We start from the raw sequence: 15,855 nt of genomic DNA on the forward strand, positions 1-15,855 counted from the left end.
AATCCTCAACACTTTCTCCCTAAAAAAATCCAGCATTAGCTCAAGGCACCTGTCTTCACCAAGACCAACCTATTACTGCAAAATCTGGAAATTCTAGGCCAGCTGTTTTAGAAATGTGACTTTTGATCAAACCAAGTTAGGAAAAATGTCTCAAAAGCAAAGGACTCCTTGACTTTTGAACTCTTCTATCTCACAAATACCTTGTCCAGTTTGCCTCAGATTTTCCTCAGGGGCAGAGGTGGAATTTACCCAGGGATAAGATTGGTTTTGGTTTGGTAAAGGCTGGGATTGAGTGGGGTGGTTTAAGCATACTCCAAAATACAGTCAGGTTTATAATGGAGGAAAAAGGAATCTATGATCATTTTCAAATTTAAGTGAATTGTGCACTGTGACAAACTATGAACTCAAGATGCACATTGAAAATACTCAAGTATCACTATGCACAGGGGCGGCTCTAGACATTTCGCCGCCCCAAGCACGGCGGCACGCCACGGGGGGCGTTCTGCCGGTCGCGCGGCTTCGGTGGACCTCCCGCAGGCGTGCCTGCGGAGGGTCCGCTGGTCCTGCGGCTCCACCGAAGCCGTGCAGGACCAGTGGACCCTCCGCAGGCACGCCTGCAGGAGGTCCACCGGAGCCACCCGCCGCCCTCCCAGCGACCGGCAGAGCGCCCCCCACGCATGCCGCCCCAAGCACGTGCTTGGCATGCTGGGGCCTGGAGCCGCCTCTGACTGTGCAGCAATCTCTGTGGCTGAATCGAGGATGACGTGAAGGTATTCTGAATGGGTTCATGACCAACATACTTCAACAACAAAAAACTTGAGCAAAATGTGAGGCATTGAAGGGGAGATATAATTGGAAAAGTGAAGGGCTCATTTAGGATCTGTGAATCTTTATTTGTAAGAGCAGTAACCAAGGCAATATACATCCCAAAGTGTAGGGATTAAATGTTAGTTGTTAATTTGTTTTAAAATCAATCCTATGTTATGATTTCCACATGGAAAGGATTAGATTACAATATACATTTCTCCTTTCCCATCTCAAGTCTGGGTCTTGCCCTAATGAGTCCCCAAGTGCACACTCATTTAAAAATAAATAAAAATAAATAACACTGACTTACAGCTTCTGATTTGGGAGGCACCGGAGGTGGAGGTAGGGAAACATCTGAAGATTTCGTTGCTGCTGCTAGAGATCCAGGTATAGGAAGAGATGCAGTACCACCCTTTGACCGGAAAGAACTTCTGTAATTATCACATTTGTTTTTTTCACTTAGTGAGCGCGTAAGAGGCTGATCGTTGGGCTTCCCAGATTCTTGGTCCAGCCACAGTTCTTCATAAGGGAGTTCTGGTTTCGCAGGTAGAAACATTGATTCTTCACTAACTTCAGGAAAAAGGTAGTCACTGCTACTATCACCAGAGTCCTGGTACTGAAGAGCATCATGAGAAAACAGGGCCCACTCGCTACACAAATCTCTGCACCCATGAAGGTTCACTTCACTGTTTCCATGCAAGTTGTTTCCATAAACACAAACTGAGAGCCGGTGAAAGGACTGCGTTAGTTCATCCCGGGCATAGCTGAGAGAATTGGGCACATGATTGTGCCCAGTGCATTGACTTTTCTTAGGGCTCTTACAATCTTCGTTCCAGTCAGTTTTCACATCTCGCACTGCTCGGGAATATTCATCTATGTCAAACTGTTCCTGGCAGATATTAAACCAGTGCTGGACCAAGGTTTCATGCCACAGCTCACCCTTTACAAGGCTCTCTGGGAGGCTAAACTTTGGAAGAGTCAAGTGCAAGGGAAAATGCATTGGAATAACTTTGTTACCACGCAGCACACAACAAACCACCACAGTCTTGGTTTGAATATTGACAAACTTGTATCTATGCCCTTCGCGGATAAAATGCAGGTCATAAGGGTTTCTTGGTGTGGGGCTTGGCACAGTTACATTAACAGGCAACCTTGTTTTTTCTACTATATTGCGAATTGTGTGCTCACCTTCTTGCATCTGTAGCTCCAGTGGACTGCGGGTGCTAAATCTGCCCTTGCACTGGAAAGGAAGGCTAATGCTTTCATTGGTCCTATGGTTCATGCAGATGAGACACGGCATTTTGCCTCTGCCTAGCTTGCTGATGGAATTAAGTTTCCCAATTTTCTTGAAGATGGTGTTGAGTCGTGACTTTTCCTTGGACGTTTTTGCATAAAGGATTTCCGCTTGTCCCATTAAGGTGAGCTCATCCCCAGTGCTGAGGGTGATATTATAAACCTCTGTGTCTTCATTGCATTCACCCGAAGCCACCTGCAATACAAATATAAATAAAAATATTTCTCCCTGCACAGTGAAGATAGCACCTGAATTCATACCAAGTCTATTTAGGTGGGATTGGATAGTAGGATGGGAGATTACATCTCACATGAAACTGTAAATTAGTTTTAATAACTTTAATAGAGTCAAACACAAGAATTTTATCATGGAAATCTGCACAAGTTAAATTTCTAATATGCACCACACATTACTATGGTTTTGCTTGAGAAAAAAGTAGGGTCATCTGGAACCGACATAGTTGCTAGAAAGAGTGTGACTATAAAAGACTAGTTTTTAGTGAAGGACAAATAAAATATTCTCCACTTTTAAATAGCAGCCATCCAAAAGCAGTAAAGTATATTTGGGAGATATTGGTATCCCTAGTTATTTGGCATCCATTCTCTCTTCTGTTTGCTGCTTTATGGCACTTCCCTGCAGAGGTCTCGGAGGAAAAGGGAGAAAAGATTCTCTCCCTCTCCAGCTTCCTTCCTTGAGGAGCAGAGATGGCCCCCTTATTGTGCCTCTCCCTTGTGATCCAGGAGTAAAGATACCTTCTTGATATAACCCCTTCCCAGGCCCTCAAGGCAGTGAACCCCCATCAAGAATATTGGTTCTGTCACCACTGCCCACCTCTCCCTACCAGACCCTAGCCTTCCCCCTTGGTTTTACCTAGATTGTGATTTGAGAGTTTATATAACATATGTATGGTCACATGTTTCCTACTATGGAAATTGTACTAGAAGGTAAAAAGATGCCCAGGCTTGGTTGTTCTACGGTTAATACCTCAAGACTACTGAACTCTAGATCCTCTCTCTCTAGACAGCCACTCCTGCCTTATATTTGGGTGTCATAAAAAAACACCTTCCCCAGCCAAGTAACAGAACCCAGCTCGCCTTTTCTCAGCAGGATCAATACCTGTATGCAGAGTAAGATGTTTCAGGCAGACCCTGCCATCCTGTTACAGGCACCTGCTGTACAGTGTAGTACAGAGTATTAGTGGCTGGGCATGTTGAGCAGGGATTTCATTTGCAGATTTTTTTAAACTACGTAAAAATTGTTTTCTCCACCCACAGAACATCCTGTTTATGTGCAGAGTAAAGCCCTAATTCCATGCTTCAAAATCTGACACTGTTAGCAAATAGCCACCACATAAATTATTAAGACCGCTTACTAACCAATTTTGTTGTCTCAGTCTGTTAAATAAATGAGAAATGCTGTAAGTAATTGCGCTTCCCCATGGAAGTTGTGATCTGCAATTTGTCCGTATTTGTGAAAATGTGATTGACTTCTGTGAGTCTTTCACAGCAAGTATGAACAAGTGCTTTGGTATGTTCACCATGTCTGCTTAGCATTTCAGCTTCAGTGTTTCCTGAGAGGAAGTTATTCAAGTTCTGCATTATCTAAACAACACTAATCAGTCTAATCCAGGAAACTATTAAGGTTTTATTGTACATAACACCCATTCACAACTTACGCTAGAGGTCAGGCAACATTCAGAAACACTGACATATATATATTATATATAAAAGGAAAACATTCAGTCTTCTGCTGATAACATTTTCATCAAGCTCATTCCATTTGCTCTTCAAGACCAGTGCACAGGAAGTTACATTCAGGATTTGGTTACTGGATGTCATTTTGACTTCAGTGGAATTGGTGGGAGTTGAGGAAACTCAAAACACATTGTGCATACCACATCGACTTTCTTAAAGAGTCATCTTCTGCAAGTACGTTCACTTCCATGGAATATATATAGTGAATTGTTTTGAAGAGGTAGGGCACATAATGAGAAATTTAAGACTTGAGAGGTAGCTGTATTTTCTTACTGCACTTTTTTTTTAAAGGGCATCAGAAGGAGTAAAGGGAAGAGCAAGAGAGGTGTTATAAAATCTATGATTGCTGAGTTGCTGCTTTGACAACTTGTAGTTCCCTAGAGAGCTACAACAATCCAGAACAGCAGGAAACATTTAGCCAGATATTAAGCTTCTGAGGTGATTAACACCATGGCTTCACAATGAAGAGTGCAGTTCATGGGTCTGCTGAGGTGAATGCTAGTTATCAGTGATGACAGATTCTTTTCTTACAGAAAAAGAAAAGCAGCATTTAAAATAAATAATAGTGAACTGATTAATAAATTGGACAAGTCAAATTTAATTTTGTTTTCAACCCAGACCCTTAGCAGAGAGTTCTATAACTTTACTGCATAAATTTATCTGGTGATGATTTAGGAAATAAAGCTACATTTTACTAATGACATAAGTGTTAAAACAATAGAAAAGTCTTGCCAGGGATCCAGTCTGGTACTGGCCTTGAATAAAATACAACTCTGCAAACTGCATTCTGAATGGCAAATTCAGTACAGATCAGCTGTAGTCTGAAACCATCATAAGAGAACCACAAAAATTAATATCTTTAAAAAGGAAAGGAAAACCAGAAGTTGAAAGATTGCACAACAGATTTAGCTCCCACCTAAAAATCCTCATTAAGGTGAAGTTAAAGTTGAAAACAGATCTCAGTGGGTTGAGTGCATATTAATTCCAACATTCTGAAAAGAGAGTTAAGGAAACCCTAACTCTCCTTTTCCTGGGTTTGATTTTTTAGTCTATTTTAACACATTAACATGTTAGTTAATATATCTGTACATTCTAGTGTAGATGATGTAAATGTTTGTTCCAGGACACACAGTAGAAATGTATGTGTGTCCTAGTTACACTATAATTTACAATCATGTTAAACTAACAGTGTTAAAACACAACCAAAAAATTAAGATGACACATCCTTAAGGTTACATTTCTCAAACCTGGCACCTAAACTACTGTGATTCTGCCCCTGTAGCAATGTCCTGAGAAATTTAAACTCTCACTAACTCATTACTCATAACAATTTCACATTATCAATAACCACAAAACTAGAATGCCTTAACCTTAATCCTACTGTGTCTGTGCTGCTCTTTGGCTCTCTTTATTGTCATATACAATACAAATAGCACAATTTCAGTGATCACTTCTCATACTTACAGACCCAATCCTGCTGGGGCTGACGGCACCCATTTCCTCAGCGAAGGTGCTCAGCACCTTACAGAATCAATCCCTCAGGAGTCCATGGAGGAGCTAGTTATCTAAGTGTTATTAGACACAGATCTAGCTTGCCTCCATATACAAAGATAAATATTACTAAGATGGCATACAAAATGATAAATACTAAGATCAATACAAAATGAGCAAAGCTAGTATGATGAAAAAGCAGCACACTTAATATTAGAGACCTATGTATGAAACAAGTTACAGAAGATGTTTTTTTCTATACTCTGCCTGTGAACAGGAAAAGACAGACTGGCATCTCCGTGGAGGCAGAATCTAGATAGCCCAGAGTACTCACCAGTGAAGACACAACTACGTGAAGAGTCCCCCAATGTTTGACACACTATTAAAAAACTCTTTAGGATTCTATTAAAAGTTGTAACCCTCAAGATATGACAGAAGGAGTAATCTTAGAGGAGGAGCACTGATAATCAAAGTACAATCAATAACCAACTACATACTGCAATGCTTAAACATCCATTATTAATAGCACTAGTGTTTTGGTAGCTCATAGAGGTCTCAGTCTGGACTCAGGGTCCCACTGTGACTCATTTCTCTCCTTATTTCCATGCCTACAGGTCAGCAAGGCTATTGCCCGTAGATTAACTCATGTGTGTTCTCATTAGGATATTCCTCACTCCTCCCTCCTAATTCAATATTGCCAACCTCAAGTGATCAAAAATTATGATTTTTTTTAAAAAGTTTGATTTTCTGGGGTGGGGGAATGGAAAAATCAACAAACCATGATTTTAGTCCATCTTTTGGCTTTATTTTAACTTCCTTCTACTCCTCTGTGTGATGATTTCAGATAGAAAAATAAACCTTCAATGACCCTTTAATGCAACCAAAAATGCATGTCTCTCCCCGCCTGCTCAGATGAAAACTACACTTCCCTAACTTAGGGTGAGGAGAAGGTAACTGCCATCCATTTCCTATTATTGTCTTGACCCAGCAGCTACATTTCTCTGCCTGGAACCTAGCAGCGCCACTTCTCCAACACCTCTCTCCCCTACCTCATGCCTCCGGGACCCCTCTCCCAGCTATAGGGCCATACATGAAGGCAGGACATGTCTGCGTCCTTTGCCCTAAAGCTCTCGCACAGAGCTCTGCCCACATACCCAGCCCTGAAAAGCCATTCATCACAGGAACTTCTCATGTCATTGTGATAGCTCTCCCACAGGCACCAACATCCCACCACTCAACGTCCCCCTGAACGAGAGTGGCAGCCATTTTGACTGGGGGCCTGGCTTCAATCTTACTGAGAACAGTGGGAGGTGGCAGCAAATTTTATTAAGGGCAGCCCCACGTCCACATGCAGATAGATTGCAAGGAAATGGGGGCCATCTTGCTGGCTTCTGCCCCAGTGACGGTAATAGGAGATAGTGGTTATTTTGAATAAAGGAAAATTGGCAAGTTGGTGCCTTTGACCGTGTTTACATGAGACAGGTAAAACCACACCCAGAATCTCTCGAGTTGGGGTAAAATCATGAGAGTTGGCAATACTGGTTTTGAAACACATTAGTCTTGGAACAAGAGCCCTGCTGATTTGTAGGAAGGTAAAACCAGGCGATGGGATGTGGAAGGATGAGTTCAGTGAGCAAGTTTTGTTTAAACAATTCACCTCCCAGCAGTGTGACAGCACTGCAAGTTTTACATTTTTCTGAAAGTTTTTTCCCCTTTCACTTAAAATTAGAGTATTTAGACGTTTCAAAGCCATTTCTAAACCACTAGCAGACATTTAAACTGAACAACTCCCTATACTAACAAGTAGGTTTGGGACTTATCTTCCACCAGAAGGATCTTCTTCCATATATTAGTTGCTCTCTGTTCTCTCTGCCAGCTATCAATCCATGTCAGCAGTTCAGCATTGATGCCAGCATTTTGACCTCAGTCACTGGCTTCCTACAAAACATTTTATCAAATGCACTACAAAACAGTGATGAATTACGTCACTGTAATCTTTTAAACTCTGTCTCCTGCAATTCAGTGGCAATTTAGATTGACTAAAGTGACATTTGCTGCAGAAGACAGACGTCAGGTAGATAAAAAATGATTACCTAACAAAAATTTTGTACTGGGAAGTTTAACATATTGCCTCTCACAAGTTAGTGCAAAAGAATAGATTCTACCAATAGCTGATGCAATAGGTTTTCAAGTCCTAATAGTTGTAATCTGTTATCATTTGATGAAAAAGTGTATAAAGGCTTATATAAAAACTTTTTATTTAGTTGCTTTATTATAGCTTGTTACAGCTGCTGCATCTTATTATGAGGGAGTGCAGCAGTTATTCTACAGTAAAGTATCAGAGGGGTAGCCGTGTTTGCTGCTTTTACAGATCCAGACTAAGAGTCCTGTGGCACCTTATAGACTAACAGACGTATTGGAGCATGAGCTTTCGTGGGTGCATGCATCCGATGAAGTGGGTATTCACCCACGAAAGCTCATGCTCCAATACATCTGTTAGTCTATAAAGTGCCACAGGACTCTTTGCTGCTTCTACAGTAAAGGTGGCTTAGCATCAGTGCTAACTAAAAATCCTTTAACTACAAAGCTTTATAGTCACCTCTGCAGCAGTACTTTTGAGTATTTAAACTACTTTACAAACCCAAGTTAGTAATTCGCAGATAGCAAAAAAGGTTAAAAAATAAACAGTTCTGTTTTTATTTGTCTAAGGATTGTTAGGCTACATAAAAACACACCGTTCTTAAGAGGGATGGATAAACTGGAAGAGTAAGCAGTTGCCTACATGATCAGAGACTGAAAGGCTCCTAAATTTGATGAGCAGGGCCATTCATGTCAATAGTATGCATGTGTTTATTTCCAGCACCTGAAGCAGGCTTTCCCTGGTTCCAGGAGTTAAGGTGGTATCTCAGTACTATCTATAAACTGAAAGGTTCAGTATAAAGCACAATCTTAGTACTGTATTAGGCCAGGTAACAATGAGGGGACCTGGGCTACAATTTAAATTTAAAACTGAAGATGGACTGATTTTAGCAATCACTACTATGGCATTTTAAAATACCACATTGGTTACAGGCCTCTAAAGAGATTTTTTTTTTTTTGGAAACAAAAGACAAGCTTATTAGGAATGACAAGCTGCAATGCAACTATGCCAGTAAATCAGCAATTTATTCATTCAGTTGCATAACATTTTTAAGGCTTAGAAAACTGATCATTTCTCAAGCAAATAAAAGCTCTTGTTTTTATTTCTGAGAAAAAATGCACTCTGTAGGGCAGTGGTCCCCAAACTGTGGGGCGTGTTCCCCTAGAGGGCACGGAGGGGCATTCAGGGCAGCGTGCGGCAGGGCCCAGGCCAGCCCACACTGGGGATTGGGGAGGGAGTGCCACGCTTCCAGCCCCGCTCTGCCTCCACCCCTGTTCAGCCCCCAGGCCCAGCTCCACCTCCAGGCCAGATCCACCATCAGTCCCACTCTGCCCCCAACCCCAGCTTCCCCTCCAGCCCCAGCCCCAGCTCTGATCCTCTCTCCACCCCCAGATCAGTTCCACCTCTAGTCCCAGCTCCTCCCCAATCCCCAGTTCCACCGCCAGCTTCGCCTTCAGCCCAAGCTCCTCTGCTGAGGAAGCCTTGGCTGTGCAGTAAGGGGCGGGGGGGAGAAACAGATTCTGTTAATGGTGTGTGTGTATGGTGGGGGGGGGGGAAGACTAGAAAAAAAAGTTTGTGCACCACAGCTGTAGGGACTAGCACAGTAAACCACTGTGACAAGAGGCTTACTTAAACACATAACGTTTCAGAGACTAAAGGTTCCCACCAGCCAAATGATTTGTTCAGTAAGAAAGCAATAATTACTTAGGGAACTATAGCACATGTGCATCTTCTAAATGCTCTACAAACATTAATTCTCAGATCATCTCTTGGAGGCAGGTAAGCAGCAACCCTTCTGTTAACACATTTTGGAAAAAAGTGATCCCAGACAAAGAGTCAGTGGCAGTCTTTGGAATTCAGGAATTCTCGGCTCCCAGGCCTATACTCTATCCACCGGGACAACATTGCCTTTCTTTATGGAAGCTTTACCAAGTTACGCGTCCAATACGATGTGGGGGGGGGGTATTCTTTTGTTCTAATCAATCTGATGAGCTACCTAGTTACTAATATGGACTCTCCCCCTGCAACATCCAACTACCTATCCTTGACAACCTATTGCTATTAGCGTAGAAAGAGCTATTCCCTGATGCAGGTCTCCTTTTCTCTAGTGCTTTCCCTCCACCTGTGGAGAATCAAGAAAAGCCATCTTCACTAGTGTAATGGTGCTATATAAACAAAGATCTCTGTGGTGATTTACCGAGTATTACACCAAAGAGGTTACCAAATAGCATTTCAGCAAAGGACAGATATTTGTAGAAACTACATATTTAATCCAGAAAATGTTCCAATTCTCATTTCAATGTAGACTAAATATGAATCTAAGAAAGTCTATATCCAGAATATTCTAAATTTGCTCTCTCTCTCTCACACACACACAGCGCAGACCTATGGGCTCTTTACCCATCAGGAAAACTTAATGTTGACACAGAAGGACTCAAATTGTTAATAATTCCATAATAAATCTTCAATTCCCATTTCTGCCTGCTGTTACACAGTACTGTACTCCAGCCACGTGCACTGCCTCTTCTATCTCACAGATGACCCAGCAGATTTTGCGCCATGTCTGTCTGCCACAGATATAAGGGGAAGAGGTGAAAAGATGCCCCCTGCACCTAAATGTCAGTTTTTAAGGAAAAAGGAGTCATCTTCCCCACAAAGTGAAGTAGAATAACCTCGTACCCCACAAACAACAAGATTCAAATTCACAACATCCATAGCTACATCAGAAGCCAGGTTTTCTCCTGTTTACAGTGCTGACTGTAAATCCTGCCCCACCACAGGCATTTAGATGGAGAGGCAAGGATCACACTGGACCAGCCATAACAGGCGCAGCAGGTGCATATTTATGGCCGGTTCAATGTGCAGGGATGGGGAGCAATATAGCTGTTACCCTGGTGCATCGGGGAAGACAGGAGTTTTCCTTTGAAAGTTACCTGTTAGTGAGAAATCCTAACTGTCAGACCTCTATTTTTTGCAACTGGAAACATAATAAGGGTGAGGGAAAGCTAGGAGTGAAAGTTTGGAGAACTGTGGCAGGAAAAGCAGACAGGTATGAAACACAACAAAGGAGTGGACAGAGAGGGATTCAGACAGGAAGCGAACTCTACACTGCCCTGTGAGAGAAAAAGTTTAAGAGTAAAAGAAAATTGATTTTTATAATACTGCCTATATTTTATTGCACTATGATGTTAATTGATAGAATAGGACTGGAGTAAAATTGCTGTTGCTGCGCATGCAACAATACTAATATATACTATAGTAACTGGGCAGATATTTTACAATTTCACAGTGGCAGGAGATTCTCCTGGCTTGCCTATCAAGCCTAGTACAGCATTTGGGTTTCTTTTTAATATAATGAAATATTAAAAACAAACAAACAAACCAAACCAAACAAACAGGTTCACCTTCTAATTCTTGATGTAAGTGTTTTCTGTTATCAAAATACTGACACCACACCTTTGGTTACAAGATTTCCTAGGCAGAGGTCTCTCTTGGATAGATCAGTGATTCTCAACCTTCTCCCATGCCAGCACCCCACTCCCATCCAGCTGGGATCTAGCCAGAACCCTGCCTATGGGAAGGGTGGTGGAGGGAGAAGAAATCACAACTCCCAAGTTGAAGAACCCTTAGTGTAGATCCCAAGAACTTCTCGTGAGCATCTATGTCAATGCTGCATACACTCAGACGCAACAACTATGTTACATTAGCCTTTTTCTTTCCTTCTTGTATTTGAATACTGAATAATGCTGTATTATTTTACAACATATAAAACTGGAATGATTTACTGTATTTAGACATGATAAACTTTAGTTGTCTCCAGTGCTTACGTCAATTTCATAGGCTCTTACACATATGGCATTTATATTGTACAATATTTATTTTGTAACAGTCTTATAAAAAGTTAGCACTTAAACTGTTAGCCAATCCTGGTACATTACTTTACATCCAAAAATAAAAACAGAAGTGAACAGGCTTGGTCTGGACCAGGGGTGGCCAACCTGTGGCTCTGGAGCCACATGCGGCTCTTGAGAAGTTAATATGCAGCTCCTTGTATAGGCAGCGACTCCAGGGCTGGAGCTACAGGCACCAACTTTCCAATGTGCCGGGGGGTGCTCACTGCTCAACCCCTGGCTCTGCCATAGGCCCTGCCCCCACTCCACCCCTTCCCGCGGCCTCCCCTGAGCCTGCAGTGCCCTCACTCCTCCCCCCCAGAGCCTCCTGCACACCAGGAAACAGCTGATCAAGAGGTGCGGGGAGGGAGAGGCACTGACTGGCAGGGCTGCCGGTGGGTGAGAGGCACTGGGAGCAGAGTGGTGGGGGAGCTAGTGGGGGGCTGCTGACATATTACTGTGGCTCTTTGGCAATGTACATTGGTAAATTCTGGCTCCTTCTCAGGCTCAGGTTGTCCACCCCTGTTCTGGACAGATATCCCTAATTTGAAACAGTTTCAGGGGGAAAAAAGGCTAAGGCACCTGTTTAACCCACAATTAAACATATAATTTTTTTTAAACTGAAGAATATTACTGTATATAGCAATTTTCTGAATACAGTATTGATATCAAAACAGCATGCTGCATTTAACTTTAGGTATACTGAATTGGCAAAGTATTTTTTTTAAATTCCTATCCAGCTTATGTGGGAACATTTTACATTTAACAAGCTTGTAGTTGTATACTCCTCACCCTATAAAATCATAGCTGTCCATTTCACTGACTGCATTTTAATTTTTCCATTGATCAGTTAAATAATGCCAATACATTTGTCAGTGTTGCACAGAGCTATGAGTTCCACGATAAGAATGTATTTAGTCTTATGTATGTTTAGCTTTGTCCTTGGAATGCAAAACTGCTCTGTAATCTCACATCACGGTGTTAAGTCATCAGGGACCCAGTTATAGACATCCAGGTTAATCAAGAGGGTCTATATGAAAACAATATGCTGTTTTGAAAGATGTAATGACAAAATGAATGCATGAGTTAAATTGTATTTCACGTTTATATAGCACCCTTTCAAACATCATGCTTCACGTGTGTAGGAACTACGGGCAAAACCCTGGTCCTCTGCTACAGCAGCGCAAGAGAGATGAAGGAGCCAGCTAGGGATTCCTCTGGGGCAGAGGACTCACTGGCAATGTAAAGCCAGCATAACCAGCTCGCTCCCACACCAGTGTAGGAGGTATGGTTAGCTCCTACGTGCTCCAGCTCCAAGGAGTTATGTAACAACCCTCATTGGTGTTCCAACTGGCACAAATTACATCAGCCTTGAGTCTGCTGTGACCTGTGTTGGGCACTGAACTGGCTTGCACTGTATCCTACTGAAACTACAGGTGAGAATGTGTGTGGATGGATTCAGACATTGTTCTATGTAATGCAGTTTCAGTCTGAGTGCTCGTATGTGGCCACAGGAAACCCTTTTCCACTCCCATGTGAATCTCTGATCCTCTCACAGACTCAAGATGTACACAAGAAAAGCAAGTGGGTCTTTTTGTTGTTTTGCTTTATATACAATGCTATTTAACTGCAGTAGTCTGCCATCTGATTAGAGATAAGTAACTCCATCACAGTACCCTACACGCTGTCTGGAAATGAGGCTTTCTGGAGACCGAGTGGAGCAGCTGGTGCTTAGCAGGGAGTAAAATCCAGACTGCTTTCGGGGGGTGAAACAAAAGACACTTTGTCTAGAATCTGGCAACAGCACTTGAGTTAGATGGATGGATTATTGGGGGTGCTCCGCTGCTGGGCTGTAGGATCAAAAGGGCCCTTGAAGAACACACCGTTTTAATACTACAAAAAATTATACTGAAGATCACTGCCTACGAATATACGACTAAGGACTCATCTGTCTTAAAGTCACTTTTCCCACATAACGCAGTTGCTCGTTTGCCATGTATATAAAGATTGTACCAGTTAATCATTTAGATGGGGACAAATATTTATTCAGGGGCTACCTTAACGTTGAATGTTATTTCCTCCATGACGTAAACTCGTTCAGGAAATGCTTTAGCCACCTCCTCCACACTGTTAAAATACTGCACTGGCTCCTTAATATCTCGGTCTTGTTCCAGCAGCTTAAACTGCCCTGAAAACAGATGATAAACAGAAGAGCGGTAAGATATTTACATTGGACAGCTGTCACTGTGGCAACTGCTTGCTCACTCCTTCACTATGATGCTCGGTCAGTTTCGTCTGATTATTAATAGTTAAGCAACAACAGAAGAGATTGCAAAAGAGTCTTCATAAGCTTTCAAATGAAAAGGGACCAAGTTTCACTAACCCAGAATTACAAGAGTGTGTGGGAGGGGAAGTCAAATTAAAAAGGTATCTTATCAGATGCTCTCTACAACTGGCAAGTAACTACTAGTGCTTCTACATGTGTACACTTATACCTTACAGCTTCTGTGTAGAAACCTCTTAGAATACCTTGATTTATAGAAAACACAAAAAAACCTTGGGCCACAAAGAAACCAAAAATAGTGCTGAAATTTTTAAGTGTCATTAGACTGCAGTAAAGGGGTTAAATTTAAATCAATTGCCTTACACCATATTTTGGTAACAGTAGTGTACTGGTTGAATGCTTTCCACATTGACAGTTTACAATCAGAAACAATGTTTCAAATTACTTGTTAGAGCTAGCTCCATTTAATCCATTATTAAAACGTGTACCTTTAAACACACACACACACACACACACACGCACACCCACACCCACACCCCTATTTAAAACTCTGTGGAAGATAACGTATTCCCCTTCTAAAGTAAATAAATTATGAAATGTTGGAAATAAGTGTTCCCTGCTAACTTTACCCCACACCACATGACAGACATTTTAATTTTATTACTTTTCTCAATGTCTCAGAAGACAAATCTCTGCCCAGACCCTAATACTGTGGTCACATTCAGGATTTTAGAAGGAATGTTTATACGATCCTGAATAGTCACCTCATTTACCGCATTTCTTTTTATGCAATATGAACGCACAATTTGAAAGTAAACTTTTGCTCTAAAGAGCAGTAGCTAAAGCTGGGACAGACACTACATACACGGTAGAACAGCAGTGTTTAAGGGGTGGACTTTGGGTGGACTCATAAGGTAGGAGTTTGCCCTTCTTGTACAGATTCCATGGTAGTTTTAAGGTATGATAGGCAGGGTTAGTAGCATTGCCTCTTAAAGTTCTCTGACATTTCCCACCACAATAATACCCTGTTTTCAGTTGCTTATAAAGCTTTGCCAAACTTTAACCATTTGGGCTGAAATTTTCCATGATGGTTGTTGGGAAAATTTCAGCCAAAACAGTCCAGCTCTTTCCAAGAATGAGGCAAGGGACAAATAAGTTGTTTTGCCCATGCTAAAAAATTCTGGCAACCTTTTATTTGAGACACTCTAGCCCTCCCCCACCCATTATTTTGGAGCAGGGCCAAGTTATAAGCCTTTGAAGAGTCACAGTTCCCACATGATCAGTAGAGACTTGCTAGAGCTTAACAGAGACTCTCCTCACTGAGCATGCTCCAGCCCAGGGCTGCAAAGGACTGAGCAAGATTTTACCTACAACTGCAGCTTTAGGCCGCTGTGGGCCAGGCCAGGTCTGGATCCAGGCACTGAAACTAAAAGTTGAGCGACTGTCACTTCTGTGCTCTCAATGCTTCCCTTGCCTGAGCAACCTTAATTCAGCCCCTTACACATATGCACTACAATACAGTCTTTAATTACATGATCATACGCTCTTTTTGCATACTAGGTATTAGGGCTGTCAAGGGATTAATCGCACTGTTAACAGAATACAATTTATTTAAATATTTTTGATGTTTTCTACTTTTTCAAATATAATGATTTCAATTACAACACGGAATACAAAGTGTACAGTGCCCACTTTATAGTATGTTTGATTACAAATATTTACACTGTAAAAATCAAAAGAAAGAGTATTTTTCAATTCACCTAATACAAGTACTGTAGTGCAATCTCTTTTTCATAAAAGTGCACCTTACAAATGTAGACTTATGTACAACCCCCCCCGCATTAAAAAACAAACAATGTAAAACTTTAGAGCCTACAGTCCACTCAGTCCTACTTCTCAGTCAGCCAATCGCTCAGACAAACAAGCTTATTTACATTTGCAGGATATAATGCTGCCCACTTCTTGTTTACAATATCACCTGAAAGTGAGAACAGACATTTGCAAGGCATTGTTGTAGCTGGTCACAAGATATTTACATGCCAGATGCGCTAAAGAGTCATATGTTCCTTCACCATTCCAGAGGACATGTGTCCATGCTGATGACGAGTTCCTCTCGAGAACGATCCAAAGCAGTGCAGACCAATGCATGTTCTTTTCATCATCTGAGTCAGATGCCACCAGCAGAAGGTTGATTT

At 41.8% G+C, this 15,855-nt stretch overlaps 1 protein-coding gene across 3 annotated transcripts in view; it reads right to left on the reverse strand.

Moving 5' to 3' along the window:
• GAREM1 (GRB2 associated regulator of MAPK1 subtype 1) overlaps nucleotides 1-15,855 on the reverse strand; it is a 124,448-nt gene that overhangs the window by 17,976 nt on the left and 90,617 nt on the right. For 2 of the 3 annotated variants that reach the window (XM_039527851.1, XM_039527849.1), the window contains exons 3-4: nucleotides 13,434-13,564; nucleotides 1,118-2,296 (exon numbers count right to left, since the gene is read on the reverse strand). In XM_039527851.1, the coding sequence (XP_039383785.1) occupies nucleotides 1,118-2,296; nucleotides 13,434-13,564 (1,310 nt within the window). The remainder of the gene's footprint in view (nucleotides 1-1,117; nucleotides 2,297-13,433; nucleotides 13,565-15,855) is intronic. The other variant, XM_039527852.1, reaches the window with a different exon arrangement.

The sequence above is a fragment of the Mauremys reevesii genome, linkage group 2, assembly GCF_016161935.1.
Source record: "Mauremys reevesii isolate NIE-2019 linkage group 2, ASM1616193v1, whole genome shotgun sequence".
NCBI classification, from domain to species: Eukaryota; Metazoa; Chordata; order Testudines; family Geoemydidae; genus Mauremys; species Mauremys reevesii.